The following is a 26,789-nucleotide window of genomic DNA, read 5'->3' as shown; positions in this document are numbered from 1 at the left end:
TGTACTTCATATAATACATTAAACTGAATGGAAAACCCAAATACCACCTTAATTTGGATAACGTAGCGCATTTCAGTATAATAAAATGACGAGATCAGAAAATAAATCAATCAGAAAATACACCATGACGTGTTGTTTTCACAATGAGCCACATGTATGTATGTCCTGTCCCTTTAAATTTCGCCGACCAATCGCGCGTGGTGTCTCGTGTAGCTAAGCTCATAGCACAAGGTCTTCCGCCACGCGCCAAAAACACAGTCGCTTTATTACATACATCTCCAAGACAACGTATGAAAAAATCCATTAAAGGTATGTTGTAAATAAACTCTCTTTTTTTAACCTTACTCTTGTTTTCGTCTTCATTGTCCCGGTATTCATTACTGTTCTTAATCCGCTGCTTGTGTTGCTACACAAATACAGGCCTGTGCCAACATATGACCATCTCAATCTGTTATCACAAAATGTCAAATTAATTTTAAGCATTGTATCATTTATATATAAGTATGTCGTTAAACACGCGTTTATAAATAGCAGAATACAGACAGACACGTTAGATGTACTGACTGTGCATAACGTTACCCTTATAGAAATCATCCATTGCTTTATTATTGTATTATTGGCTATCACTGATTGACATTCTTACAGTTGTGTTACTACAGATTTCAGGGTTAAAATATGATAACTATAATGTGACCGGTGTTGGGTAAATTACTCTGAAAAAATAATGAATTACTTGTTTAGATTACATGTAGATTATGAATACAAATGAGTCTTTCCAAAGAGAATTTAATGACTTATTGCTAATTACTTTCTATATCCTACATCAACCTTTATTAGAATTGATTCAAGGATGGACATGAAATGGCTTATTTAATTCATTCATAAAAGAATAAATAACTACATAAATTATTATTTTTAACTGACGAAAGTATACACTTGTGAAAAGGATACATTAAAGCATACGTTTTAAACTTAGACTTATAATTTTGATATCATTTCCACTATTGAACATATATTACACAGTATTAAGTTTAATTACAGCAGAAGTACCTTATTAAATGACAGAAAAATAACTTTATTGTTTCAAGGGAAAAGTAATTAAGTCAGAGTACTTAACTACTTAGTAACTAGTTACACTGAGTGTGACCATGGTAAATTTGTGGTTCCTGTAGTTTTACAACAAATACCTTAGTTAAACTATGTATTAGTTACCTTTTATGAGGGTACAAACGTGAATATCAAAATATTTTCAAGTAATTGCACATTACCTTTATTTGTAGTATATCATGGCCCAGGACGGGGTGATTCTGCAGTTCAACTTTCCCACGTTTGGGGACTCCATGCTTCAAAAGATGAATGCTCTTCGAAGAGACAGACGCTTCTGTGACGTCATCGTGCGCATCAACGATGTAGAAGTACCGGGACACAAAGTGGTGTTTGCTGCCGGCTCCCCATTCCTAAGAGACCAGTTTTTCCTTCAGGACTCGAACGAAGTACAAATTTCCACACAACAAGATGCAGAAGTTGGACAGAGACTTCTTCTCTCCTGCTACACCGGGACACTCGAGTTTCCAGAGCTGGAATTAGTACACTATTTAACGGTCGCCAGTTTCCTACAGATGGGACATATCGTAGAGCAGTGCACTGAAGCTTTAAATAAATTCATTAAACCACACGAGGTCAAAGATGAACGGACATCGTCCCGGCAGCCTTCTGACTTTAACGCGCAGCGTGGTGCGCCTCTCGTGGAGACTATATGTGATGATGAAGATGATGATGATGATGAGGTGGACAATGAAGGGGAAGATGAGTTGGATGAAGATGTAATCATAGAGCCAACATCTCAGCCAGCATTTAGAAACACTCAGTGCAGGAGTAGAGAAGAGGATAGGCATATTAGCATCATCAAGGTGGAGTCGATTGAAGACCGGATGCAAGATGATCCTGATAACCTCCAACGCTCATCTCGTTCTCCGGCACTGTGCTCAGGGGAGCCACAACATTCGCTTATTAACTCCACAGTTGAAACACGCCCCACCGAGACCGCCGCTAACCCTGAGGCTGAATATGCGCTGTCCCCACCGGGACCCAGCTTTTCCGGGAAGGGGAATCTTTGGGGATGCTCACGAAATGGCGAAAAAGGCATGCAGTGGTTTCATCAGTGCCCTAAATGTGCCCGTGTATTCCGTCAACTAGAAAACTACGCTAATCATTTGAAGATGCACAAGTTGTTCATGTGCCTCATGTGTGGAAAAACGTTTACCCAGAAAGGCAACCTGCATCGGCACATGCGTGTCCATGCTGGCATCAAGCCTTTCCAGTGTAAGATATGTGGAAAGACTTTCACTCAGAAGTGTTCGCTGCTAGACCATCTGAACCTTCACAGCGGGGACAAACCGCACCGTTGTAACTACTGTGACATGGTGTTCGCACATAAACCAGTTCTCCGCAAACACCTCAAGCAGATACACGGCAAGAACAGTTTCGACAATGCCAATGAAGGCAGTCTGCTATAAGGATTATAAAAGTCTAGACCATTTATATTTAAAGAGATAGTTCACCCCAAAATGTAAATTTTGTCATCATTTATTCAACCTCATGTCATTCAGGACCTGTTTATTCGGTGAAACATGAAGCAGATATTTTAAGAAAAGGTTTTAAGCCGTTTTAGGGCCATATAATGGAAGTCAATGGGGCCTCTTTATTATACAAGATGTAAAACATTTGTCTTTAAAACTCTGGAAACTGTAAATAACATGTGCTAATACATGTACAAATTAAAATCAGGTTTTCGGTCATATTTTCACATTTAAGGCTGAAGAATACTATATAAGGAAACTATAGTATTGAGTTTCCTCTGAATGCTGCTGTGGCATTATTTGTGTCATATCTTTTGTAAAGATAATAATATACTGTTGCAGTATATCTGATCACACCGTGTTTCAGATTTGAAATGCTAACTGTATGAATGGATGCTATTGTAATATTTCCAACTCTAAACTTTCCAACTGTTATTGAACACTGTGTTTAACACTTCTGTCTGTATTAAATGTCGCCAAAATCCATCTGTGTAAACAACTTTGCGAACATTGCTGTGACTCCGTAGTAAATAATGTCAGATACGAAATGAAAAGTGCTTTCTTTCCGAATGTTTATGTGGTACATTAAAAAACACGTAATGCAAAGATTTATTTAAAGTTTATTTTGCTTTTACACACACAGTACAGTCAAAACTGTAGCATGGCACCAAAACATTACCGTGGACACATAGCATGTCGACCTCCGTCCACTGGAAGGTTGACACCTGTTATAAAGGTTGCAGCATCAGAGGCCAGGAAGGCAATAGCGTGAGCCACCTCCTCTACTTCACCCGGTCTGCCGAGAGCGTGGGTCAGTTTGCATTTCTCGAGAAACTGAAAGCAAGGACACATGGCATGTTACTAAAGGCCCTTTTTAGTATTATAAACACGCATCAAAGTGAAAATATGTACCTGAGTATATTGATCTTCATCCAGTCCTGCACGCTTGTGAACCTCTGTTACAATAACCCCCGGACTGTAAACCATTTAAATGTAATAATTTCATGTCACATTAAAATACTGTACATTGTGTAAAACCAATAATAACAGAAACTTACCATACTGAGTTGACGCGTACTTGCTTTGGTGCCAGCTCTAAAATGAAAATAATCTGGTCAAGAAAACTGGAGGTTAAGAATCACCACTGTATTCAAGAGATATCATCTCACCGAGAGCAACGCAGCATGTAAACTGGTCAATGGCTGATTTCGACATACAATAGGCAAGTACACCAGGAAACTACAGAAGAGGAAAAAAACATGTTTGCTGTGTATCACCCAAGGTCATTTTTGTCAAAGTTTTTATGCTGCGTTTATACGGTTTGTTGCATGAATGTTGAATTTATACTCACTGATCGCTGTCCATTGACACTGGACACATTTACAATGGAGCCTTTAGTTTTGATGAGATGTGGCACACACAGACAGGTCAAATGATAGACAGATCTGAAAGGATAAATTATACACAATCCTTAACTTAAAGGGACAGTTCATGCAAAAATAAAAAGTTCATCATTCCAAACCTGAATGATTTGCTCTCTTCTGTAGAACACAAAACAACACATTTTGAAGAATGTTTGTAACCAAACAACATTGGCCCCTATTGACTTGCATTGTATGGACAAACCACTGAATCATTTCTCAAAATATCTTTTGTGTTCCAGAGAAGAAAGGTTTTGATGACATGATTTGTGGGTGGACTATGCCTTAAAAATATACTATATACACTTTAAGTGTCTCATTGTGTTCATTTTTACCGAACATTCACAGCCATGACCTTATCATACTGGGCCATATCAGTAGTCTCTATGCTGCCCATAGACAAGATCCCTGCACTGTTGATAAGGACATCCAGCTTTCCAAAGTGTGCAATGGTCTCTTCAACTGTCTTCTTTACAGTATCCTCATCAGTTAAATCTCCTGGCACTAGTAAAGGCTAAAGAAATTGACACTTGTGAATCTGTATGGAAACATTCTGCTAATATCTACTGACACACTGTAATGTTTGCTTTACTTTCACTGCGCCACACTCTTCGCATTCTCGTGCGATTTTGGTGAGATTCTCGACGTCCCGTCCATTCAGTGCCAGCCGGGCACCGAGTTTAGCGAACAGCAACGCCGTTCCAGCTCCTATCCCTGAACTTGCACCTGTGATCAGTGCGACTTTATCCTTTAGGGAGGAAACCTAAAACACGAACGCATCACATTTACCTTAACGTGTGCTTTGCCATTCATAAGCGTTAACGGTGATCATTCCAGAAAGTAACATGAGAATTTTATATTTGTATACATACTTTTAGATAAGCCACAACCTACTTTGAATGCATCTGGAGCTGCCATGTCGATTCTGATGACGTCTAAAGTTCACAGTTGTTTAACTTTTATCCTCCTTTCACGTGCTACCATAAGCAAGTGACGTCACGTTGACTGTACTGATAAAGGGTGGCAAATGTAGCTCGAATTGTTATTTTTTCTTTCCTTTTTGGAAGAAGATTTAATATTTTTATTTTTTACAAATTGCATGGTTATATATTATTGATTATACTAGCATTTTTACCTTTATTTCCGGGTCAATAGCGTCATAATTTCAAAATAGTAGCCCGTATTTTTATCTTTCTAAATTGTAAATCGCAGACAGCAGAAAACTGTAATTAAAGGTAGTTAAGTAGTAATATTAAATATTTTTGTAATACAAGAAAAAACAATGAGGCAGTGTGTACAAATGTATGAAATAGCATGTAATTGGCAAAATTACATTACACAAAATATATATTTACAGAACAGACATTAATCAACATTAATGCGTCACAGTAAAATCAATCAACCGGCAAATGGGTTGGCATGAATAGTAATATCCTTAATTCGGATATCGTCAATTGGCCGGAACGTCTTTTCGTTGACGGCGAGTTTCTCTATTTCATCCAGAGTTTCTAGCCCATCTATGATTCTGTAGAAGAGAACGAGTTACTCTTATTTTGAAATTAGTTACATTATTGATGCAGTTAACAGCAAACAAAAATAACAGCATTAAAATACATTTTAACAACTCATTTATTCCCGTATCTGTTAAAGGAACACATTTACAAATAAATAAACAAAAATGTAAGTTATTTAAAACTTGATCTTTTTACTACATTAACAGATGACTTACTTTCCAAAAACAGTGTACTTCATGTCCAGGTGAGGCTGTTTTGCATAAGTGACGAAGAATTGTGATGCATTTGTGTTTGGTCCATTATTTGCCATGGAGACCACACCCCGGACATTGTGCTACAGAATAAAAGCATTACACGATATCCATGCAATACAACAATATAATGCTACACAAAGATAATGTCACCTAAACCAACAATACATACTTTCAGGTGTTCACTGAATTCATCTTCAAACTTCCGTCCCCAAATACTGGTTCCCCCTTTCCCTGTACCTGGAGCAAAACAAATCCTTAAATAAATCTGGACAATAGATGTTTTCTTTATTATAAATCTACATTTTCAAAAAAATGTAAAGAAATATAAGATTGGTTACCTGTCGGGTCTCCAGTCTGAACCATGAAGCCCTTGATGTTTCGATGGAAAATACATCCAGTGTAAAACCCACCAGCGCACAATGCAAGAAAGTTCTGGGGAAATTGACATCACTTTTAGTGTGCAAATCTTTACAAATACTAAAAGGATAGGTAGGCAAACTATTATTTTTGGGATATAAACAAACTCTTCAGAAAACGTGTCGTACTTCACTGCTTTTCGGCGCCTTCTCGCAGAACAACTCTATTTTTAATTCACCAAGGTCTGTATGCAGAGTAACAGCCTGTGATGAAAAAGATCAGCTCCGTATCAAATACACATATATACTATACATATAAAACAAATATACTTCACAACATCGCAGAAATTCTTTAAAATAATTTAACTTCTCTCTGAAAAACAATAGTGTTACTGCACTCGTGCCAGACAGGAAACTTAATGTGGCTACACCGTTTACACACATGCTCACACTTGCAAAGATAAAACAGGAAGCCAAATCAGAAACGGTTCAGAATAAAATATTAAATTCTTACCATCTTCTTAAATTAAAAGTTATTGTCATAAAGTAATGCGTTGATAAGGACGCCACAGCCAAGAATCGCAAGAAAGCAGGAAAATCGCCTTCAGCTTGTTTCATTGTAAAACGTCCGACGTCAATTACGCTCAAAACTTTAGTTCCGGGAGGTCACGATTCCATAAATTTAAAAATGATGAAGATAAACTCTTAAAAAAATATTGCACAAGACAAAGGACTAGTGTTACTGTGTGTGTAGTTGTGCACTCGGTGTTAATATAACGACAGTAATAATAAAGCTGATAAAACAGACATTGTAATTTAGCTCTTATTTAATCAAAATTAATTATAAAACAAAACAACTAAGATTCTAACTACTGATTTTCAGTTATTTTATTGACACAAAGGAAAAAGATTGTTTAATTCACATTGTATGGCCTCATACATTAAATTAATTACCACATCAACTACTTGGCAAAAACAAACAACATAATTATACATACGTCAAGTTTTCAACCATAAATATACCAAATGGTTACAAACATTAACACTGGAAGAAAACAATCAGGTAACATTTGTTTGAAATAAATAAAAAATCCCCTGACAAAATTTTGTCCGAGCTGCAAATATACAAAGTTGAACTTACCTGAGTAGCCTACGGTTATAAGTTCTGAATTGTATTAGCTTGAGTTTCAAATTTAAATAGATGGGGGGAAATGTTTCTTCCCTTAAATGTTTCAGACTTGAGGTAATATGGATAAACCACAAGCAACAAGCTACGTTAAAAAATCTATTAACAGTAGACAAGACACAACAACATATACAACTGACATATACAGAATGAAACTAACACTTAAGAGTTATAATTCCATGTAAATATTTCACAAACCGTACAGAACCGCACTGCATACACATACAAAACTTGATGGAATACTTCTGATTGTCTTGTGAACAGTGATGTCATGAGAATAAACTGACAGGAGACTGAGGAACAGTAAACATTAAGTGCAAAGTTGGGGGTACTAGCTTAATTTTGCAATGTTAATGTTCAACCGTCTGTCAACTAAATAAATGTTTAGAAGCATCCATTTTTCAAGGCATTTCAAAGTGAGCAGACTGATGAAAATAAGGTGATGTATTTGTAAGGAGTAATAGACTATAATGAAGGTCTAGTTTGCCTTCTTGGAAAAAGATTCTTGTAATACCAATATGCATCTGCTTAATACAAAAGAAATACACATAGATAGATCCCACATTCTCATAGTGTACATTTTCAATGTTCTTTTTTTCTTCAGTGAATAAAAACTGCAAATATGCAAACCCATTAACAATCTCACTTCATCTGTAAACATACAATATTGTCGAAACAGAGAAAAGGGAGTAGGCTATACCAAAGTCCCTTGATACTACTGGTTGAAAGGAACACTATGCATTTTCAAATGTTTAACATCTAAGGGATAATATGATTCATGCTAGAGATTACTTGAATTGTACATAGTAAATGTGTCAAAAAGGCTGTACAGCATATTATTGTTATTAATTGTCTTAAAAACGTATTACCATCACAATCAAGCTAGAGCAATTTAAACACAAGAATAAATGTTTTGAAATATTTGCTCAGTAATATAAAAGTACAAAATCAGTCAACAGAATAGTATAGCGGTAAACATTAAACACTAATGAGGTCTTAGTAGTACAGATAACACTAATGCTGCGTCCCAATTCGCATACTATCCGTCCTAAATAGTATTCGAAAGAAGAATTAGTATGTCCCAAATCTTAGTATTCTGAAATGAGTATAGTCAAAATACCCGGATGGTCACTGTTTCCGGTGAAAATTCAAAGTGTGAATCCATGGACACTTAACGACTGAAATTACCCACAACTCACCGCCAGAGCACACAGTTTAGAGACGCTACACTGAATTAATAAAATTGTAAGAAATGCTTCGATAAATTAATAAATGTAAGTAAACATTACATACAAAATAATAAAAAAAAAAATACTTAAATGCAAGGAAGAGCTGTAATTTGATGTCCGTGACAGTTAAGGATCACAGTATCATCTAGGCAACAACGGCCACTTCCTTTTCGTGTTAGTATGTCCCAGTGCATGCATACAGTTTTGCTACACACTAAAATGTATATACTTTTCCATAACAAAAACAGTACATACTTTAAAGGCATTGTATAAATAGGTGAATTGGGACGCATCATAACACTGTAACACAAGTATAAAATGTAGTGAAAATGTTTACAATACCATAATATAATTGTGTTTATTCATTAAGGCATAATTGAACAGCACCATCATTTAAATGTGATATTTGGTCTGCTCACTCACCCTCAGAAATGCCATTGATGCCTGTGTTACTCAACGTTCCTTCTGTATCACTAAATCATGACATCACATCAATGTCAAACACTGTCCTCCAGCATAAACATGACCAGCATGACAACCTTGCGCACATGTCTATTGCTTGGCTAAACACCATCAGCGACATCTGCGCCCGCTATGAAAACTGAAGTGCTTACAGGTTAATGTGGTTAATGTATGGTTCTCAAGCAGCTTCTTTCTCAGTTCTCCACAGTTGCTCTTTGACCTCTGGGGGCAACGTGTTGAAGATACTGTCCTCCACAATCAGACTGCTCTTCTTTAGCAGTCTGCACTCTCCAAGTTCAACGGGGAGACACTCGAGCCTGTTGCCCCTCAGTTCTAGCTGGGTCAGATTGGTGAGCTCCCCAAACCGAGAGGGTAGGGACTGCAAGCAGTTGTTTCCGAGGTTGAGCGTGCGCAGTTTCTTACACTGAAACAACTCGGGTGGAAGAACTTCAATCTAGAAAAAAACACGGATGAGAATTTTTTGAAATTAGTGAAATTAGGGTAATATAGGGTAATTCATTCCAACTTACCCGGTTGGCAGTAACAGCGAGGTACTGAAGGTTCTGTAGACTTCCTATTTCCGACGGGATGCTTGTTAGATTGTTATGGCTCAGATCAAGAAACCTAAGGTTCCGGCAGAAGAACAGCTGATTCGGTATCTTCTCGATCTTGTTGCGGTTCAAATAAAGGCGCTCCAGGTTTGTCAGCGTACCTATCTGGAATGGTATATAAGCAATCTGATTATACCACATCTTCAGACAAACAAGCCGATGAAGATGCTGAAAACTTATGATCTCATCGATAGTCTTGAGGTTGTTGTCCTTAAAATCAATCTCCTGCAAGTTGTGCAAGCTGAAGATGGAATGCGGTATACGTTCCAGATCGCAGCGGACAAGCTCGAGCTCGGTCAGGTTCACCATCTTCTTTAAGCTGTTGAGCACCATCAACTTTGTTCCTTCGTTGTTGATGGACAACTTCTGGAGGTGCATCCCGACATCCGTGACCACCTGGGGCAGCTTGGTGAGGTTGCTTTTCAGCCTCAAAACCTTAAGTCGCTTCAACTCTCGAAGGCCGTCGATGACGATATAGCGATTGTTGTCAGCGCTGAGGTTACCGGTAAGATGAAGTTCGCTGAGGTTCTTCAAGCTGTAGATCCATAGAGGTATTTCCTTGATGTCTGTAAATTTGATGTGCAACGATTTCAGGTTCTCTCTAAGAAACGCCAAAGCCGGAGCTTCTATTCTGGCCGGCGTGTGGTACAGCCACATCTCTCTGAGGTTAGTAAGCTGGGCAATGATTGGCGGGATGGTGACATCGTGGATGAGCTCGAGTTTTAGGACCTCCAGCTCGACTAAGTCAAAAACCGTGTCTGGAATTCCACTCAGCATGAACAGATGCAGCTCTAACTTCTCCTGGGAGTTTTTGGTAACCCTCTGCCGAAGTTTCTCCAAAGTCCATTCGTTGTTAAGATTCAGCTGGCGAAGTTTGTTCTCGCTCACCTCCGAGAGGAAAACCGCAAATCGTTTGGAATAAAGAGGATCGTATTGATCGATCATATGCAGCATGAAGGCGAAGTCATTCTTCACGTCCGGGATGTCGCTGTAGCTGCTCTCCTCTCTGATGGACTCAAAAGAATACTTCTTGAGAGAACGCCGAAGCATCCAGCTGAGGGTATACACGCAGATCATCCCATACACAACCACCAAGCTAATGTAAAAGCACGCTAAGATTTTGAACAGTGTGGCCAGGGGATGTGCGCAATTGTACATCTGATAACCAGTGAGGTTTTCGATATCCACACTGCAGTCGACGCTGAATTGAATTTTGTGGACGTAGTAACCCGTGTAAGAGATGATGACGATAAACTTGACAACTTTGATGATAGTTTGTCGGATGTAGAGTCTGTAGACTATATCTCCCTCTTCAACATGAATTCGAAACTTCTTCACCTTCTCAAACAACGCCTTGGCCTGTTCGCCTTCCTTTTTGTCCAGTACACCGGTCTCAGAGTGGTCCACGATTCCCTGTTCGAAACGAAACCGGGTTGTTGACAGCATGGGAGCGCTCGCTTCCACGTCCTCGCTGACGTACGAAGCCTTCTTGTCGAAGGAGCCGTTCATTTTCCCGAAAGCTTTGGGGTCGCTCTCCTCCACCACCGTTTCGGACAGAGCTCGCGTGGTCCACGGCGAGTCGAAGCACTTCAAGAGGATGGACACGAAGTGTTCAAGCTTCGAGCTGGTCCAGGGGAATTTGAACCAGAAGTTGCTACAAGCGAGGAAGATGAGCGTGTGAAGAAGCACCAAATAAGGAAAATATTTCGCGAACCAGTGGAGCTTGTTTTCGTAGCACACAGCATCGACGTAGTTATACTGGTGTCGGTCGAGGTCATACCGTATCCCTTGAGGTTCCAGGGTCAGGGGCACTGAACCCGAGGAGTTGAAATACTTTCTACAGGTCTCATTAACCACCCATTTGCAGGGCAGGCAGATCATCTTGTCCTGCGTGACCTGAAGTGTGCCTCCGAATACGGCGATCATTAGCATGACCACTGATATATAGTCCGTGAACACGTCCCACCACGGCTTTAAAATGCGATACGCAGGTTGCGTGTCCACAAAGTAGCGCAGCTCGGTAATAGGGATCATGATTCACCTAAAAGGAAATGAAAGGGCATTATAAGTGAATGCATATTAGCTCATTTGGTACGCTTTAGACTGGAAAGAATGCATCTCATTTCAAATGTTTTTCCATGCAAGAACAAAACAAGTACACATTTCAACACAGTCTCGCTCATACAATCCAATTAATTTTTTTATATAGATACCAACATACTGAGAATAAAAAAATTGCTTTACCAAAGTCCAGCACAGCTTTCTTCTCTGGCTGCGGCTGCTACAAAAGACGACTCCGCCAAAGGAACACTTTGGCTTTCTTGTCATCTATTATTAGCCATTTCCGATAACAACACTGAAGAATTGTCTCCTCTGGCAATGGCGAGTCCGTGACCCCAGGGTTCAAATCCTGTTTGTCAAAGGCAGGGCAGTGTCTGAAGTACTGTCTCCTCGGTGGGGTCTTACCTAACAGTCATGTCCATTCAGGAACTGGCACTCATCGCAGTTCATTTTGTAGCCAGGATGGGACGCACTCTTCCTGCTGTGATAAAAAAAGTGTACAATACAATGTCTAATATTTGTATTCTGTATTTTCTTTGAGCCATTTTCAAAGCAATGTTACACCTTTCTCGAGGGAAAAGGTTGAAAACTAGTTTCCTTCATTTATTTTAAACATTTAAGCCTCATGACATATTTCAGATTGTAAATTCACAACACTTTTTAGCCTTAAATTGTGTATACACATTGCATTACATCTAAAACAAACGACAATATTTGTTCAAGCCGTGTCATGTGACCCCTTTAAGTCAGTCTATACTTAAAAAAAGCAATCGGTTAAAAAACTCCCAGTTGGGTAAGAAGAATACATTTACATCCATGCATTTGCCAGACATCCAAAGCGACTTACATTTCATTATCCTATACATTTTTACATTGGTATCTGGAATCCCCTGGGATCGAATCCACAACCTTGCGTTGTTAACACAAATCTCTTACCACTGAGCTACAGGAAAGCTGTTTTACACCTAAAAAAACACATTAGGCTAAGTTTGATCTCTTTGGTGACTACATAGTTCAAGTTTTGTTTTTCTTACTCCATTGCCAGATATTGTTGCTTGTTTTAAGCATAACATTGCTTAATTGTTACTTTCAGAATAATATCATAGGTCTCTTTACTTCTCAAATATGTATCTTGATATTGTTATTTTAAGACTTTGTACCGGAAAACAGTCAGATATTCATTTTTTGCAGTGAATAGTTTCTTTATAGTAAAAGTGTAGTAGCCATGTTTATGGTGTAATGAAAACTGTTTGACGATGATTTTACAACCTACATGGTTCCTATGGCAAAACAATGGTTCATTTGTGGTTACTATGGTATAACTGTAGTAACCAGGTTTATTGTTTCTATTTATAGCAGAAAAATGGATCATATTTGCAAGGGCTTGGCAAAATAAACTATGGTTGTTAAAGTAAAAGTATATAGACCTACCCTTATATATAAGCAAATGATATGCAAATTTGGATTACAATAGTTTTACTACAAATAAAATGGATTAATACGGAATGGATAATACGATTATTATAGTTAGACAATAAAACGATACTAAGTTACAATTGTATTAAACTATGCTTACTGAAGTTAACCCTTTTTCATTTTTTAATGGATAGACTAGAGGTTTGGATAACAAATCAAAACAGTCAAATTGAAAAAGATGTGGACCGATTACTAAGCAACTGGACAACTGGATTAATCCAGTTTATCTGAGATGTCCACTATCACAGAGATATTAACTCAACTCACCAGTTACACTAAAAACAGCGCATGTATGTAGAACAATAGCCATCAAACAAACAAAGAGGAACAGTACAGTTCATGTTGATCTGAATATAATGAAACAAGCCGCTCTGTATGTGTTATTGTTTATAGTTTACGGTTTGTCACTAACGGGACAGTGTGTGTTTGCTGTGTTGGTAAAGGGAAAGTGTGTAACAAGCGTGTGTACTCACGAGCTGTGTGTGTACGTGTGCTGTCACCGCTCCATGTGTCTATCCACCAGCAGCTGAGATGAGAATAAAGAACACCGAGAGTGAAAAACACGGCAAAATCTCTGCTGCAGGGATCAGATGAATATTTAATACCCAGATCAGCACACTAGAGGGCAGTGATAACTCAGGTTTGGGTTTTCGCATTTTTGCCGTTCATTACTGCCCCCAGTGGACCGGAGGAATTGGCTGCAAGATCGTGTGTCAGCGTCGCTGCCATATTGGAAAGGGCAAGATTCAATTTTAAAAGTATACAGATGATCACAGGAGGTGAGGTTTTTCTGAATAAAAAGCGCAAATCAAGTAAATTTAATACAAAATGTTAATTCAAAGTGCTTTACAAAGAGAAAGAATACAAATAATGTATACAAATAGTAGTAAAATGTGAAAAAGGTGCTTTTAAAGGGACCACAATGAAAATGACTTTATACACAACTAAATGTAATGTAAATACAAATAGAATACATAAAAATAAAATGTCTAAATGAAAATAAAATGGAATACATTTTATTTTTTTCAAATAATAAAATGATACAAACAACTTTTGCATTGTCTATGCGTGAGTTTTTATATGAATTCCGTATGACAGTAAATATATTTTTACTTAAACATTTTTTAATCAGAAATATATTGTTTTTGTAATACGTCAAATTCTTTGGTAGACATTAAAAAAATTGAAATCGAAATCGCCTACAGCTTTGCAAATCACACAGCGCACAGATAAAATGTTCATACCCTCCCTTTTATAAGTCACTTTAGAAAAAAGCGTCTGCTAAATGAATAAATGTAAATCAAAGACAACCCCGATGGCACCTGGGTCAAGGCCATTAGATCAACCTTAAATTGACTACCAAACAAACCTCTGAAAGTCATTCTTAATGATAGCAGTTACTTTTATGCTTATATTATTTTCCATTTATTGCGTATGCTACTCCATCATTTTGCGTGTACTATGCCACGGCTACAAGACCTGCCACACACAGCCGGCCTTTGTATTCTTAATAAACTCCTGGGTTGAAACTGCACTTTGCACTGATCCAGGGACAGCATCTGGCGGTGTAGGTTAACTCCATACATCACAAGCGAAGTCGCAAATCTGTTTTCAGATCAGCAGCTAGCAGAAGATTCCCACCAGCACCTCCATCGTGAGCCAGTGCCATAAGAAGGCAGGCTTCCATGTGTCACCGTTTACATTTCCCCCAGCGGGAGGCTTAAACAAGGGCCACTTCATGCAGGAAGGCTACAGGTTATCTCAACAAAGCCCCATACTCTGCTCGGCCCAAAGCTAAATTCCAAGTAACTTTGTTAAATGTAAGAGATGTGTAGTATAGACCTAAATCTCTGATTATCTCTCTTTTTATTTTGTTGGGTTTTTCTCACCCGCAAATGAGTTTTTTACAATGCAAAAATGAACTAAACTTAATTCTTTGAGCTTGTGTTGTTTTTTGTGCAATTTCAGAGTCAACATTGAGATCTTTTTAATGATCTCCTATACAGATTGATAATAGATATAATAGATAATAGACAGATATAAATATATAGAAAGCCACATAAAGGAAAGGAATGATTATGGCTTTAAAAACATGCAAACACACTTTTAAAAATTGACTCAACCACACGCAATCTGTTTTTCAGATTGACTTTCACATCACTTATTAGTTTGATCTGACAGCTGCAAGCTTAAAGCTTTTCAGCGAGCTCGGTGGTTCCCCACTCCAGGTGGCCTTTTCATCCCAGTGAAAACCTCACAACTATTCATCATTAGGGGTAAATAAGATTATTAAAAACGCTGTTTAATTTAGTCTTCATACAATTTTAATATAGTAATTTCACAAAACAACATCTAGCCGGCTTTTGGTGGAAAAAATCAATCAAAACATGTACAGTGTATATCACTCAATGTCTTGTAATTTCAGCTCCAAAGACATCTCTCTGCCCCCCTCCTCGGTCCTGTGATGCCGTGATTGTCATTTATGCTAAACACCTCTCTCTATTCCCAAGGCAGTTTCATAATAGAGCTTGACTCTGAATAGAGGCCTTATTCCCAAGAATGAAAGACACAAGAAAGTTGAAAAAGGGGCATCGGACTCAGTGAAAAATGTGGTTTAGGCAATGATGTAAAGTGAATTCAGCTTGGAGCAAAGAGGAAGTGGGCTTATGGATGCTAAGTGGAGAAGAGGGAATAGGGTGAGCTTTTAGTTCACCGGACTGAGTGAAGTATTCAGACGGATGTAGTCCACCACTTGGATTTGTTCAGGAAACAATTCAGAAGAGCACCATTGAAATGTTTTCCCATAGTTACCATTTAGGTTATATCTCGTTCTAAAAAAAAGTAATACGGTTTGACAACAGTTCACTAAAGTGCTCAATAACAGTGTATAAGTACAACATGCAAACATAAATCACGTGCCAAAGATTAGGGATAGGGGATAAGGGATAGTTTACCCAAAAATGAAAATTATTTCATCATTAAGCCTAATCACTCTTTTCAAACCTGCATGACTTTCTTATTTCTGCAGAACACAAAAAAAAACTGGACCCCATTTACTTCCATTGTAAATACAAAACTACTTAGAAATACATCAAAATATCGTCTTCTGTATTCCACAGAAAAAGGTGAAATATCCTCTATACAACATTTTTGAAGTGGCATCTAGAAATAAATGACACTAGACCTTCTGTAATTTTTGGTGTAGGCTACTAGAATTATTTTTTCTTGTTTGCAACAACGTTGCTCAACATTACATATACATCACACAACATAAATTTAGCATATTGTTGCCGTTTTCATTGCTTTTGTACAATTAATATATATTTTATACATATTGATCAGATAACTCCGTAAAAAAAAAAATCTAAAATCATGTTTCTTATTATGCTATATTGTACTAGTTAGCTGTATTTTTTTAATAATGGCGTAAATCAAAACAAACCAACTGCGGTTTGATTGATATTATTTGGAATGCAATATAAAATAACTAGATTTTGGTACCAAACTCTTCATATGCATATTTATTTATTTTCTACTTTGAATATTTTTGGATTGCATCACTTACAGCACATCATTTCCTTTCCCAACCTCAACTATTTGCCCTATCTTTCGTCGCTGTCCTTCCAAAAACTCAGATGTCCAAATTCGCAGTTTTTCAGGAATGAAAAAAAAACACTTAACTTCTCTAATGATTAAATATTGTGTCGTAGAAGTTGACAAGCACTTTTTAATTTCGTTTACTTTTTCGTTTTACGGTGAGACGGTGAAAACAAACCATAAATTATGGAGGTTTTGGAAGTACAGCTGTAATAAAGTAACTATGTTTTATGCCGTTTCTTGAATATCATTTAAAAGACTATCTTCTGCTAAATGTTTTGCTTGCACCTGCTTTTGGTGCCTTGCCTTGGTTTAGAATATATATTCCCCACAATTTTAAAATCCTGTTACGATTAAGTTGCCATAAAAGTGGTCAATGATGCAGTCAGAACTTGTCTGCTGTCCATCTTGTGAGTTTCTGTAGTCACTTGACCGCTGCATGTGTAAACAGTGTTGTGAAGGAAGGCTAATGCATGCTGTGAATGAATGGAGAAGGGGGCTGCATTCCTGGGCCGGAGCTTAGTGGATTCAGTTGAGTGGGTGTGTGCATTAGGTTGCGAGAGTGTGTATGTGCTGTGTGCCCGTGTGAATATAAGGGAATGCGGTACAACGGCAACCACACAGCTAATTAGTTCAACCCCAGACAAAAGGTGGGCCAGCAACTGAAGAGAACCCCCGGGGCGAGCGTAACGGGCTCCATAGACTGTTCCCGAGGCTGGAGAGGAGACGGGTGATAGGGGATCTCGTGTTCACCCTTTCGGGAACTTAAGTGATGTTTATTAAGTTTGCACTTCTTCAGAGCATGTAAGGTCTGGACGTGGTTTACAGGACGCCTGGTAACAGAATTGGAGATAATGTCGGGACCGGAGTCTGACGATGACAGAACCTTCAAAGACTGTGAGTAAAAGTGTTTAATAGAATGTGGATGTTCATGTCTTTGAAATGAGCAATTCAGCATCTCCAAAACATGTCCAGAAATGTTCAGCTGTTATTCTAGAATTTGTTTATATCTAAGCTCAATCACAAAAACACAAAGTTTTGTTTGGTAAGTTAGGCGACTCATGTGCCAAAAAAGTGGACGCTCACATAGACAGGGTGGTGCTCACTGCTCACAGCAGCTGACTCTGTTAAACAAACAAAATATTCACGCTATGAAAACAACCCACATACATGGTCGTTCTGCAAAAATATATCTACGGTTCCCTTTCTCAATATTATTGCTGACCCCTTTTGAAGGAATGTGATTAAATCGAGACTGCACAAACAGTGGCGTAACTGTGGGTGTGAAACACTGTAAACACACCACAGCACTGTGACATTCTCTGAGCTGTAGGGACGGACCCGTGGGCACCTGTTTGCTTTTGCATGGAAAATCTGTTCCATGTGCTGATGTTTGGACAGCCATCATACAGTACTGATGTTACCGTGGATGATGGTATTTGAGTGAAAAGATGAAGTTAAACAGCAAATCCAGAATGAATGCAATGACTTAATGATGAAGTAACTATAAGTAATTAAGTCATAATTAATACGTAAGAACAAATCAACAGAAAATAGGATATATGATTGTAAAACACGATGTACACAATAAAGATTCATTAAAGCTTCTTTGTCGAGCTGTATGGTTACATAAAGAACATTAACATTACATTGACATAACCTTTCTGTTGCACAAACTTTCTTTGAAGTGACTAAAAGGTTCTTTTAAAGCATTGCTTTTTACCACCTGTTTTAAGGGAGAAAACACTCAGTCAAACACTCAGTAAGAACAAAACAGGCCATATTTTGACATCTCTCACCAAATAAAGAAGATAGCTGCAACTGAACTAAAAAGGAACTTTCAGTGGGGCAAGTCATTGACCATTTGTTGACCAAAACTGTGGTTTTGTGATTTCTCTCATAGAAATAAAAAATAAACAAACTTAAATAATCAGAGGATAATGTTATTGCTCAGATGTTGCTCTTTCATAATTTTCTAAGTTGTATTTTATATGTTTCAAGTTTCAATTTAGTCTCAGATGTTTCTAAAAATGCTAAGGACTGTAATTGTTAAAATACATGAATACATGAGTATGGAGATTTAAAATAATCTGGGTTAAGTCGATCAGAAATGAGAGTTCATATTATTGAGATCTCCAATAATATTGACTTTTGATTGTAAACTTAACAAATCTGATCTCAGTTTGACACATTGTTGAGATCTATCAGAGATATGTATGTTTTAATATCACGAGAAATAAGTGGCATGAGACTTAAGTAAAGTTTTCCATTTACTCTCCATTTATTTTCCCTAGAGGGATGAAAAGATTTGATCTGCTATTTTTCATTCTCATGTGTGAACAAACCGTGTAAAGAATTCCTTGTGGCCCCTAAAAATCCTGTCAGCTGGACACCTCGTAGAACATTATAATGTATAGAGGTTCAATGTTTATAACATCTAAGAGTCTAAGTGGTTACACGGAAGGTTTTTGACTGCTGTGTTTATTGAAATTGGGCCGGTCTTCAAACAAAATTCAGTTCAGAGAGTGTCACAACCTAAACCCCCAACAAGTTACTTCAATGGATAAATCAAAATGTAATATAGTTATAGCGTTGAGAGATGAGAGTCATTTGGCTTTTTTTGATCTCTCTTAGCATTCACACATTCCTATAACATGTACTTTTTTAATCATTACTTCTGTTTGTCCTCTCAGTGAATGTTGTGGGGATGCTTCACAAGTTCTGGGAGCAGAAACAAGTTAAGGATGTGATGATGGACACAGAAAATTTGGTGGTCTATGAGTCCGTCCCATCACCCAGCCAACCATACATATGCTACGTCACTTTACCAGGTGGCAGCTGCTTTGGAAACGTTAAGGTATTTTCAAAACATTCTGAAATTAATTTAATGTAATTAAATTTTTGACATTTATTTTTCAAAAGTTTCTTTCCAGCACAAAATAGCTGTCTACTGTTTCATCAGATTATTTAATGTTGTTGTGTAAAATTGAGTGGGACCACCAGATGGTTCGGATTTGCTCAAAAACAGCTGCCAGCCCCTTTAAATGCAATGAAAATGAGAAAAAACATTATTGAGTTTATTTGTTCATGTGTCATTGTGAAGCATGTGACACACAAACGCTCATATAAATCTGGTCAATACTATTTGGAAAAATAAACCCTTAATAAAGGAAATGTATATTTGCCTGAGTTTAAAAAGTTGTTAACTTTAAAAAAGTTGTTGTCCATCAAAAATTGTGAAAAAATCATAGGCTATGTATTAAAATACGGAAGTGGTCCGATATTTTAAATTTGACATCTTCACCCAACCAAATAGGCCTACTTCAATCAAGTTTAGCGTTTTCTCCATTTTGCATACTCCTCATCTTTTGATAACCTGAACATTTAGGGCAAATATTTAACGCGAATGCCCACATATAAGCATCACTTTTGACCACTGTACATGGAAAACCATGCAAAAGCCAATAAAAATCAGTATAGTGACTATTATAGTAAATAAAAACACTAAACCTCTCTCTCTCTTAACAGTAATTTTTCTGTTTTTTGTTGAAACTTAGTATTAGCACCTATTGTATGATTGCTCCTGTATGACATATCTCTTTATTGCTCCCCGAACGTTCTGTAAATCGCTTTGGATAAAAGCATCTGCTAAATGACTGAATATAAATGTTCTTGCAACACATGTTGACCTTCCGTGACAACATGTCTTAATATTTAAAAAGCTGCAAAGTCATCACTCTTTAAAAAGATTACATTTTTCGATAAGTCTTTGTAAAACAGAGACACACAATGGCACATCAAACTGAATATTTAATCCACAGTGTATCTCAAATAGCGAAAAATGTATCAGATTAAAGTCAGCACTCTTTTGTGTTTTAACAACTTTGCTCCTAGTACAATATAGCTGTTTTCATTCCAGCACTGCCTCCACATATATTAATTGTATAACACAGTAAGGGTTTTTATAAATATTACCAATTCAGAAATGATTCTTGGCGTTATTAACCTCTATCTGCCTCTGATCGTGTTCAGGGAGCATAGACATAATCTGAAACACAATCCCACGGCGTGGTTTGTGTGCATGATGTGTCTGGCTTTTGAGAATTTGTTTAACGTGAAGCATAATCAGAGTGTTTATGCTATCATGAAAAATTTCTAATGATTATCCAATCAGTGCAGCTCATCATGTTTCATGATTATTTTATCAACATTTCATGATTACGAGAAATGGATAGTCTCTCTCTCTCTCTCTCTCTCTCTCTCTCTCGCAGTATTGTCACAGTAAAGCAGAGGCCAGACGTGATGCTGCTCGTATCGCCCTGATGAACTCCACGTTTAATGAGTTGCCCTGTCGTCGTATCACACCTGACTTCATATCACTCAGCGTGAAGGAGGCAGTCAGCACCACCAGCGTGAGTATTAATACTACTGATCTGTTTAGTAACAAATTGTTGATTTTCACACTCATTCAATTTTAAAGGATGGAAGTTATTGAAAGATACATGTCCATACATTGGCTTCATCACACATGCTTTGCCTTGACCATAAATTAAAAAGCCAAGAAGCTATTTTAATGATAAACTGGCTTTGTACCAAAAATAAAACGTTGAAAGAGAAAGCTAATGTCACCCTCCTTCACCCTAAACCTCGCTGCCAAGATTTTCACAGTTTGTGGGAATGTGGGTGTGCATGTGTGGGTGTGCATGTGTGGTCTCGCTTCACTCTCATGTCATTTATCCTCCTCAGTCTTGGCGTTTTCTCCTCCAACAATGAAGACAAGATTCCATGACTGAAAAACAAAGCAAAGGGGTGTCTAATGAAACCCAGACCACCCTCTGTATTTGTGTCTGGCCGGCTTGAGTAATGACGCGTCTTGTGTTTGGCAGGGTAACATTGCGGACGCCTCTGACCCCAGTACCAGTATAGGAGCCTATTGCCTCATGCTGGAGTTGAACACCGGGAGAACCATGCTGGAATTTCAGGTTGAGAAAAGTCTTTATGCAACCCTGATGAAAAGACCTGCTTAGACCAGCATTCATTCTTTGAATGCAGGTTCAAGCAGGTTTATGGTGGTATGGCAAAACGTAGCTGTTGAAGCTTGTTGACCAAAGAAATCTTGGTTAAGAAACCTGATGAGGAGACTAATACAACAGCATCCCATGCTGGGGACCAGCTGTATAAACTTCACTTTGCTGGTGAACAGCAGGTCTTTTCAGCAGGAAAAGAGATTTTCAGCATTTAGATTTTTTTAAATGTGATGTCATATATTTCTTATAGTCATATGGAAATATTTCAGCTTTTAGCAGTCTGATGTTTATGCTTCCAAAACTTCACTCGCCTTTAAAAAAAAAATGTTTATTCAAGTGTTCTTTCTGCTTAAAAATAAGAAAAAAAAATTATGTACAGTCTAAAAATTGCTGGGTTATTTTCAACCCAGCCAAAGGGTTATAAAGGAACTGTGTTGTTTTAGCGGAAAATTGTCGGGTCAAATATAAACATTTTCAGAACAGTTCAGTCTTTCCCTTTTTGAACCAAATTACCAAACATTTAAGAGTGTAGCTGTGAACCAGCTGTGTTCTTAAAGTTTATGCTGAAGTACATTTTAAAGCACACTTTTAAAAAAAGCAGGCAAGTCCCAAGTAGTATAACACTAAATATATTTGATCTTTGGTATACTTCATAGCAATTCTATTCATTTTACTAGTATACTTTTTATTTTTTGCAAGGGCAAATTTTTCTGAATCGGGTATATAAGGTGCTAAATGATGCCATAAAAGAATCATTTTTGGCCGAATGGTTCCACAAAGGACCTGTAACATCCAGAAAACCTTTTGTTGAGAACCTTCTGTTGCACAAAACGTTTTTTTTTATTCCTGGAGCAAATGCATGTAACAAAAAAGAGATCTTAAAATCAGTCACTTTACTCATGTTGAGGTTGTTTTTCACACCATCTGCACGAATCCACTTGATGACATCAGCCTGACGTGAAGGAGAAACAGTAAAGCAACAAGACATCTGTTAAGATAGCACTTGTGTTAAATACTCAGCGCCAAGGTTAAAAATAACCATCATGTGATCCTTTCACAATTAATTTACACATCTACACTAACTGTTGATCTCTCGGTTTTAATGAATGTCTAGTGACTAAAATGGGACAATATTAACTCATCTCTCTCTTTTTTGGTCAAGGAAATAATGACAGTTTTCCAGCTTTTGCACTGGAATGGGTCTCTGAAGGCTTTTCGGGAAATGAGATGTAGCAGACAGGTGAGAATAAATACTGTACCATACTTGAATATTTACTTCAGTAAACTGTTTCTAGATGCTAGTGTTTGTATTACAGGAAATAATAACTATATTACAGTATTCACTACACCGTATTCACTATAGTTAATGTTACAGCATACTATATGAAGTTATAAATAAACAAAGTGTATTTTAACATACTACAGTACATACTAAATAGTAAATACTAAAATATACTACAGCATTTTTAAATGTGTTATGTTTTTGGGTGGTGGTCCGAAGTGTCTATATTCAGTAACTAAATATCTGAAATATGTCTTATTTCATTTTCAATTTTATCCAGTATCTGTCTTTGAAAAGATTAAATCTTCATGCACAATTTGATCATCATTCATTCAAGTTTTGGTCACACACATATATAAGGTTTATGGACTTATTACATCACATCCCTTATAATAAGAGATACTGTATTACTTGCAAATAAAACTGAACAACATCAACTTGATTTCTTGTGTCTTTAACAGGAGGTGATCCTGTATTATTCACAGCAGCGTCTGAACGAGCTCACACGCAGTCACATGGCTCTGGACTGGTTGCAGAAGGAGCGTCAGTCTCCCGGTCTGCTCTCTCAGGAGCTGCAGTTGGCCATGAAGGAGCTCGGGGAGGCCCGACGAGCCGGCAGGGAGCTCCGCTTCTACAAAGAGAAGAAAGAGATCCTGAGCTTGGCTCTCAGTCATGCTAACGCTGAGGATCTGGAAGGATACCAGAGTGAAGAGATGTACTGGAGAGAAGAGACTGAGTTTGAGCATCAGGAGGACAGTGTGGTGGATGGCGAGCCAAGACAGTTTTACTCTCAGGGGAGTGTGAGTGACGAGGAATCAAATGTATATACTGTACATTTTAATTAGGATTTTTTTGTGTTTTAATGTAGTATTATATAATGTAAGATTTTTACCACCCTGATAACAAAACTACAAAATCTAATAGGTTCTGTTACAAGTGCCATTGTGAACCATTAGATGTTCACAGCTAAAACCATTAGTATTAATGGATGGCGTTCAACTGGTTCATACAACATGCCACCAGAACACTCAAGTTACCACTACAACCCACATAGAGCATTATGGACACCGTTCCTTATCCACCTATACATTTTCCAATTTAGCCATCAAAACCATTAGAATTACTTACTTTGTTTCTGTTTTTTTAAAGATACAAGGTTGACGTTTCACTAATCAAAAGAAATAAATATTTTAGTCACATGTTGGTTAAGGTCCTCCAATGAAATATAAGAAAGATATTTACTAACATAGCGCTGCATTTATGTGTCATGCACTTATCGTCCACTAGAGGGAGGTGTTTCTGTACTTTTGTAAAGAGCTCTCGCTCATAATTGGAGCGGACAAAGCGCTAACAGCTCCGTCATTATTCATTATGTAGCTGTGAATAGGTCTTTTTTTTAAACAAATGCACGCACACACCTAATCAGCTCCTATTTAAAATAGGCTTTGTGAAATCAGGACTTTGTCAAAGCAATTATGAATAAATGTTGAGTCGATTTGCAATGCGTTGAGTTAATTGGTACATGGAGGCTGGGAGTGATGGCAATACAAATTGCTTCTTTGTGAGGGCTAAAATGTGTTTTGCACAATGTTTCCTTTCTTAAGGACTAACATCATATCTATAAAATAAGACATTGTTCCATACTTTTCTCTATTATAAAAGCAAATGTAATAAAAGTTTTTCCTCTGATTTGCATGTGTTGGCTGTAACAGCCTCCACTCTAAACAAGGGTCATTAAAACCTCCACCTCTTTCTTTTCGAGCAAACAGACGAAACTAGGCCATAATACATCTTGTTTTTTTCAACTTTTATTTTTTTCCAACCCAGCAGTTGCTAGGAGACTATTGAACCTAAACTAAGAAATCTTGAGCTACAGCAATGATGGGTATGCGTCCTCAAAAAGCACTCTTACTGGGAATTGATAACGTTATATAAAATGCTAATTTGCCCCCTTTCTAATCTTCTTCCACTTGAACCGGGCTGGAAGTTTGTTTTGATTTCCCTTCGCGACTCAGAAAGAAGATATCCCTTTAGAGACAAAAGAACCTCGCAGGAGGAGATTTTGGTGTTTTATGGGTTTTAGCATCAGATGTGTCTGATCCATACTTTGAAGTCACCTACTCATCTCCAGATCCTACACAATCTCCATCTGCAAAAAAGGTGTTATTATACGTCCTGAATCATTTTCATTATGAATGATTTTGCATAAATTATCTAATTAAACAACAAGACGTCTGTAATTTGCAGCTTTCACACTTTCCTCCCATGCCAATTTGCATTTCTTTTCACTCTTTAAGGTATGATATAGCTGGTCGACCTACAGTGGATGGAAAGTGTGAAATAATGATGTTTCTGGCTGTTTTAGAGAGTACATGGTACTCTTGGGAGGCTCAGCAATTTTCCTCATTCAGGGATTGTGGCAGACCTGAAGCCATTGGTGTGGCTGGCTTTAATTTACTTTGAAAAAAACCCTTTCACTCTCAAATTGAAAAGCGTGACATTCTATACTTTCTTTTCCTTCTCAGGACAATGAGATGTAAATTACATCATTCCGTTCTCAGGGCTGATAGGAAACGACAATGAGATGGAGCGCATTAGAGTAATTTCACACAATGGCTGACCAAAGGGGGCAGAAATCATATTTCCTATTTCAATATTGAATTAATAACTTGATGGAAACTTCAGTTTCAACATATCATGAAAACCATTTAGAAACCATCTTTCTCAGGTCCACCTCTAATCATTTTAAGGGAACTTTGCGGAGAATTGAAATAAAACTCATTTGCATCGTGAGCTATAGAAATGATTGGCTTGAGTTGCTGTGGGGTCAAAGAGCCTTCATTTTCTTTGAGAGTAAATCTCACGAAACCGATCATAAAATGTATGGGTGTTCCACCTAGGAATCATAAATAAAGAGAATTAAGAGACCACTTTTATCTTTCAAATAAGAAAACACATTTATGAGACATATTTTTATGATCATTTTGCAAAACAAAAATTGTACCCTTCCCAGATTCTTGTTTAATTTGAATGATGAACCCAATTTCTATAATACAGTATCATGTTTTCATTGTATACCATGAAAACAATACCGTAAAACTAAAACGTTATTATCGTCAGCATAAACTTGACCCTGGACCACATATCTGATAGGTGCTATTATCCAAATCAACTGAAAGTCCATTCAAGGTGTACATATATTTATCAGTATGTGTTCCCTGGGAGCTGAACCCACACCTATCCGTTGCTGACATTGCTTTACCAAATTTTTCAGGAGATGGAATTTCTTATTTCTTATGGAGTGAAACACCTGTACATTTTCTTAAAAGTTAGTGTGAGACTAGCTTTGTTCTGTCCTTCAAACGACAAAAGAATCCACCATGATGATTGAAGACGAAAAACAACAAATGAGAGGCGCTGTGCTATTCGTCTCCCCTCAGCTGAAAACACACCTTTCGATTTTCACACACACCCGACTGCAATCTCCATCTGACGCTGCAATCCGCTCAAAATTGACGTGGATGTAAGTGCTGTTTCTGCAGATCCTGCAGTGCTGTCTGAAATCTCAGGAGAGCTCTGCTATGGTACCGTGCCACGCAGATAGACAGACCGGCCGTTCTTTACGTTCATAATTCTGCATCTTGTTAACCTTGCGTGGAGGGACCTGTCAGGGCGTCTGTGCAGCAGCATGCTGAGCTAAACCAGGCGCAGCGTGAACGCCATGTGGCCCTTGT

General features: G+C 37.7%; 5 protein-coding genes across 5 annotated transcripts; 2 read left to right on the top strand and 3 right to left on the bottom strand.

The window, feature by feature from the left end:
- Positions 1 to 192: 192 nt before the first annotated feature.
- Positions 193 to 3,144, top strand: zbtb26 (zinc finger and BTB domain containing 26). Its single transcript, XM_056747108.1, has 2 exons — positions 193 to 309; positions 1,281 to 3,144. Exon 2 carries the CDS (start codon positions 1,287 to 1,289, stop codon positions 2,514 to 2,516), a length of 1,230 nt encoding a protein of 409 aa, XP_056603086.1. The 5' UTR covers positions 193 to 309; positions 1,281 to 1,286; the 3' UTR covers positions 2,517 to 3,144.
- A 37-nt stretch (positions 3,145 to 3,181) lies between these two features.
- On the bottom strand, positions 3,182 to 5,162 carry zgc:101858 (uncharacterized protein LOC449555 homolog). The gene is made up of 8 exons (XM_056747109.1): positions 4,895 to 5,162; positions 4,593 to 4,763; positions 4,336 to 4,514; positions 3,931 to 4,024; positions 3,749 to 3,818; positions 3,638 to 3,674; positions 3,492 to 3,555; positions 3,182 to 3,413 (listed from the first exon to the last, which is right to left on the bottom strand). Exons 1-8 carry the CDS (start codon positions 4,916 to 4,918, stop codon positions 3,255 to 3,257), a joined length of 798 nt encoding a protein of 265 aa, XP_056603087.1. The 5' UTR covers positions 4,919 to 5,162; the 3' UTR covers positions 3,182 to 3,254.
- Positions 5,163 to 5,295: 133 nt separating this feature from the next.
- ppil3 (peptidylprolyl isomerase (cyclophilin)-like 3) lies at positions 5,296 to 6,757 on the bottom strand. Its single transcript, XM_056747110.1, has 6 exons — positions 6,639 to 6,757; positions 6,314 to 6,388; positions 6,107 to 6,200; positions 5,938 to 6,005; positions 5,730 to 5,848; positions 5,296 to 5,525 (listed from the first exon to the last, which is right to left on the bottom strand). Exons 1-6 carry the CDS (start codon positions 6,639 to 6,641, stop codon positions 5,399 to 5,401), a joined length of 486 nt encoding a protein of 161 aa, XP_056603088.1. The 5' UTR covers positions 6,642 to 6,757; the 3' UTR covers positions 5,296 to 5,398.
- A 240-nt stretch (positions 6,758 to 6,997) lies between these two features.
- Positions 6,998 to 13,750, bottom strand: lrrc8ab (leucine rich repeat containing 8 VRAC subunit Ab). The gene is made up of 4 exons (XM_056747113.1): positions 13,623 to 13,750; positions 11,857 to 12,154; positions 9,532 to 11,653; positions 6,998 to 9,455 (listed from the first exon to the last, which is right to left on the bottom strand). The coding sequence occupies exons 3-4, from the start codon at positions 11,644 to 11,646 to the stop codon at positions 9,180 to 9,182; spliced, it is 2,391 nt and encodes a 796-aa protein (XP_056603091.1). The 5' UTR covers positions 11,647 to 11,653; positions 11,857 to 12,154; positions 13,623 to 13,750; the 3' UTR covers positions 6,998 to 9,179.
- Positions 13,751 to 17,308: 3,558 nt separating this feature from the next.
- Positions 17,309 to 24,744, top strand: lix1 (limb and CNS expressed 1). Its single transcript, XM_056746534.1, has 6 exons — positions 17,309 to 17,643; positions 19,440 to 19,603; positions 21,018 to 21,158; positions 21,633 to 21,728; positions 22,936 to 23,013; positions 23,517 to 24,744. The coding sequence occupies exons 1-6, from the start codon at positions 17,601 to 17,603 to the stop codon at positions 23,898 to 23,900; spliced, it is 906 nt and encodes a 301-aa protein (XP_056602512.1). The 5' UTR covers positions 17,309 to 17,600; the 3' UTR covers positions 23,901 to 24,744.
- The last annotated feature ends 2,045 nt before the right edge of the window (positions 24,745 to 26,789 follow it).

Source organism: Triplophysa dalaica, chromosome 4 (assembly GCF_015846415.1).
Source record: "Triplophysa dalaica isolate WHDGS20190420 chromosome 4, ASM1584641v1, whole genome shotgun sequence".
Classification (NCBI taxonomy): Eukaryota; Metazoa; Chordata; class Actinopteri; order Cypriniformes; family Nemacheilidae; genus Triplophysa; species Triplophysa dalaica.
Note: the sequence above shows the minus strand (reverse complement) of the source record. Positions and strands in the feature narration are given on the sequence as shown.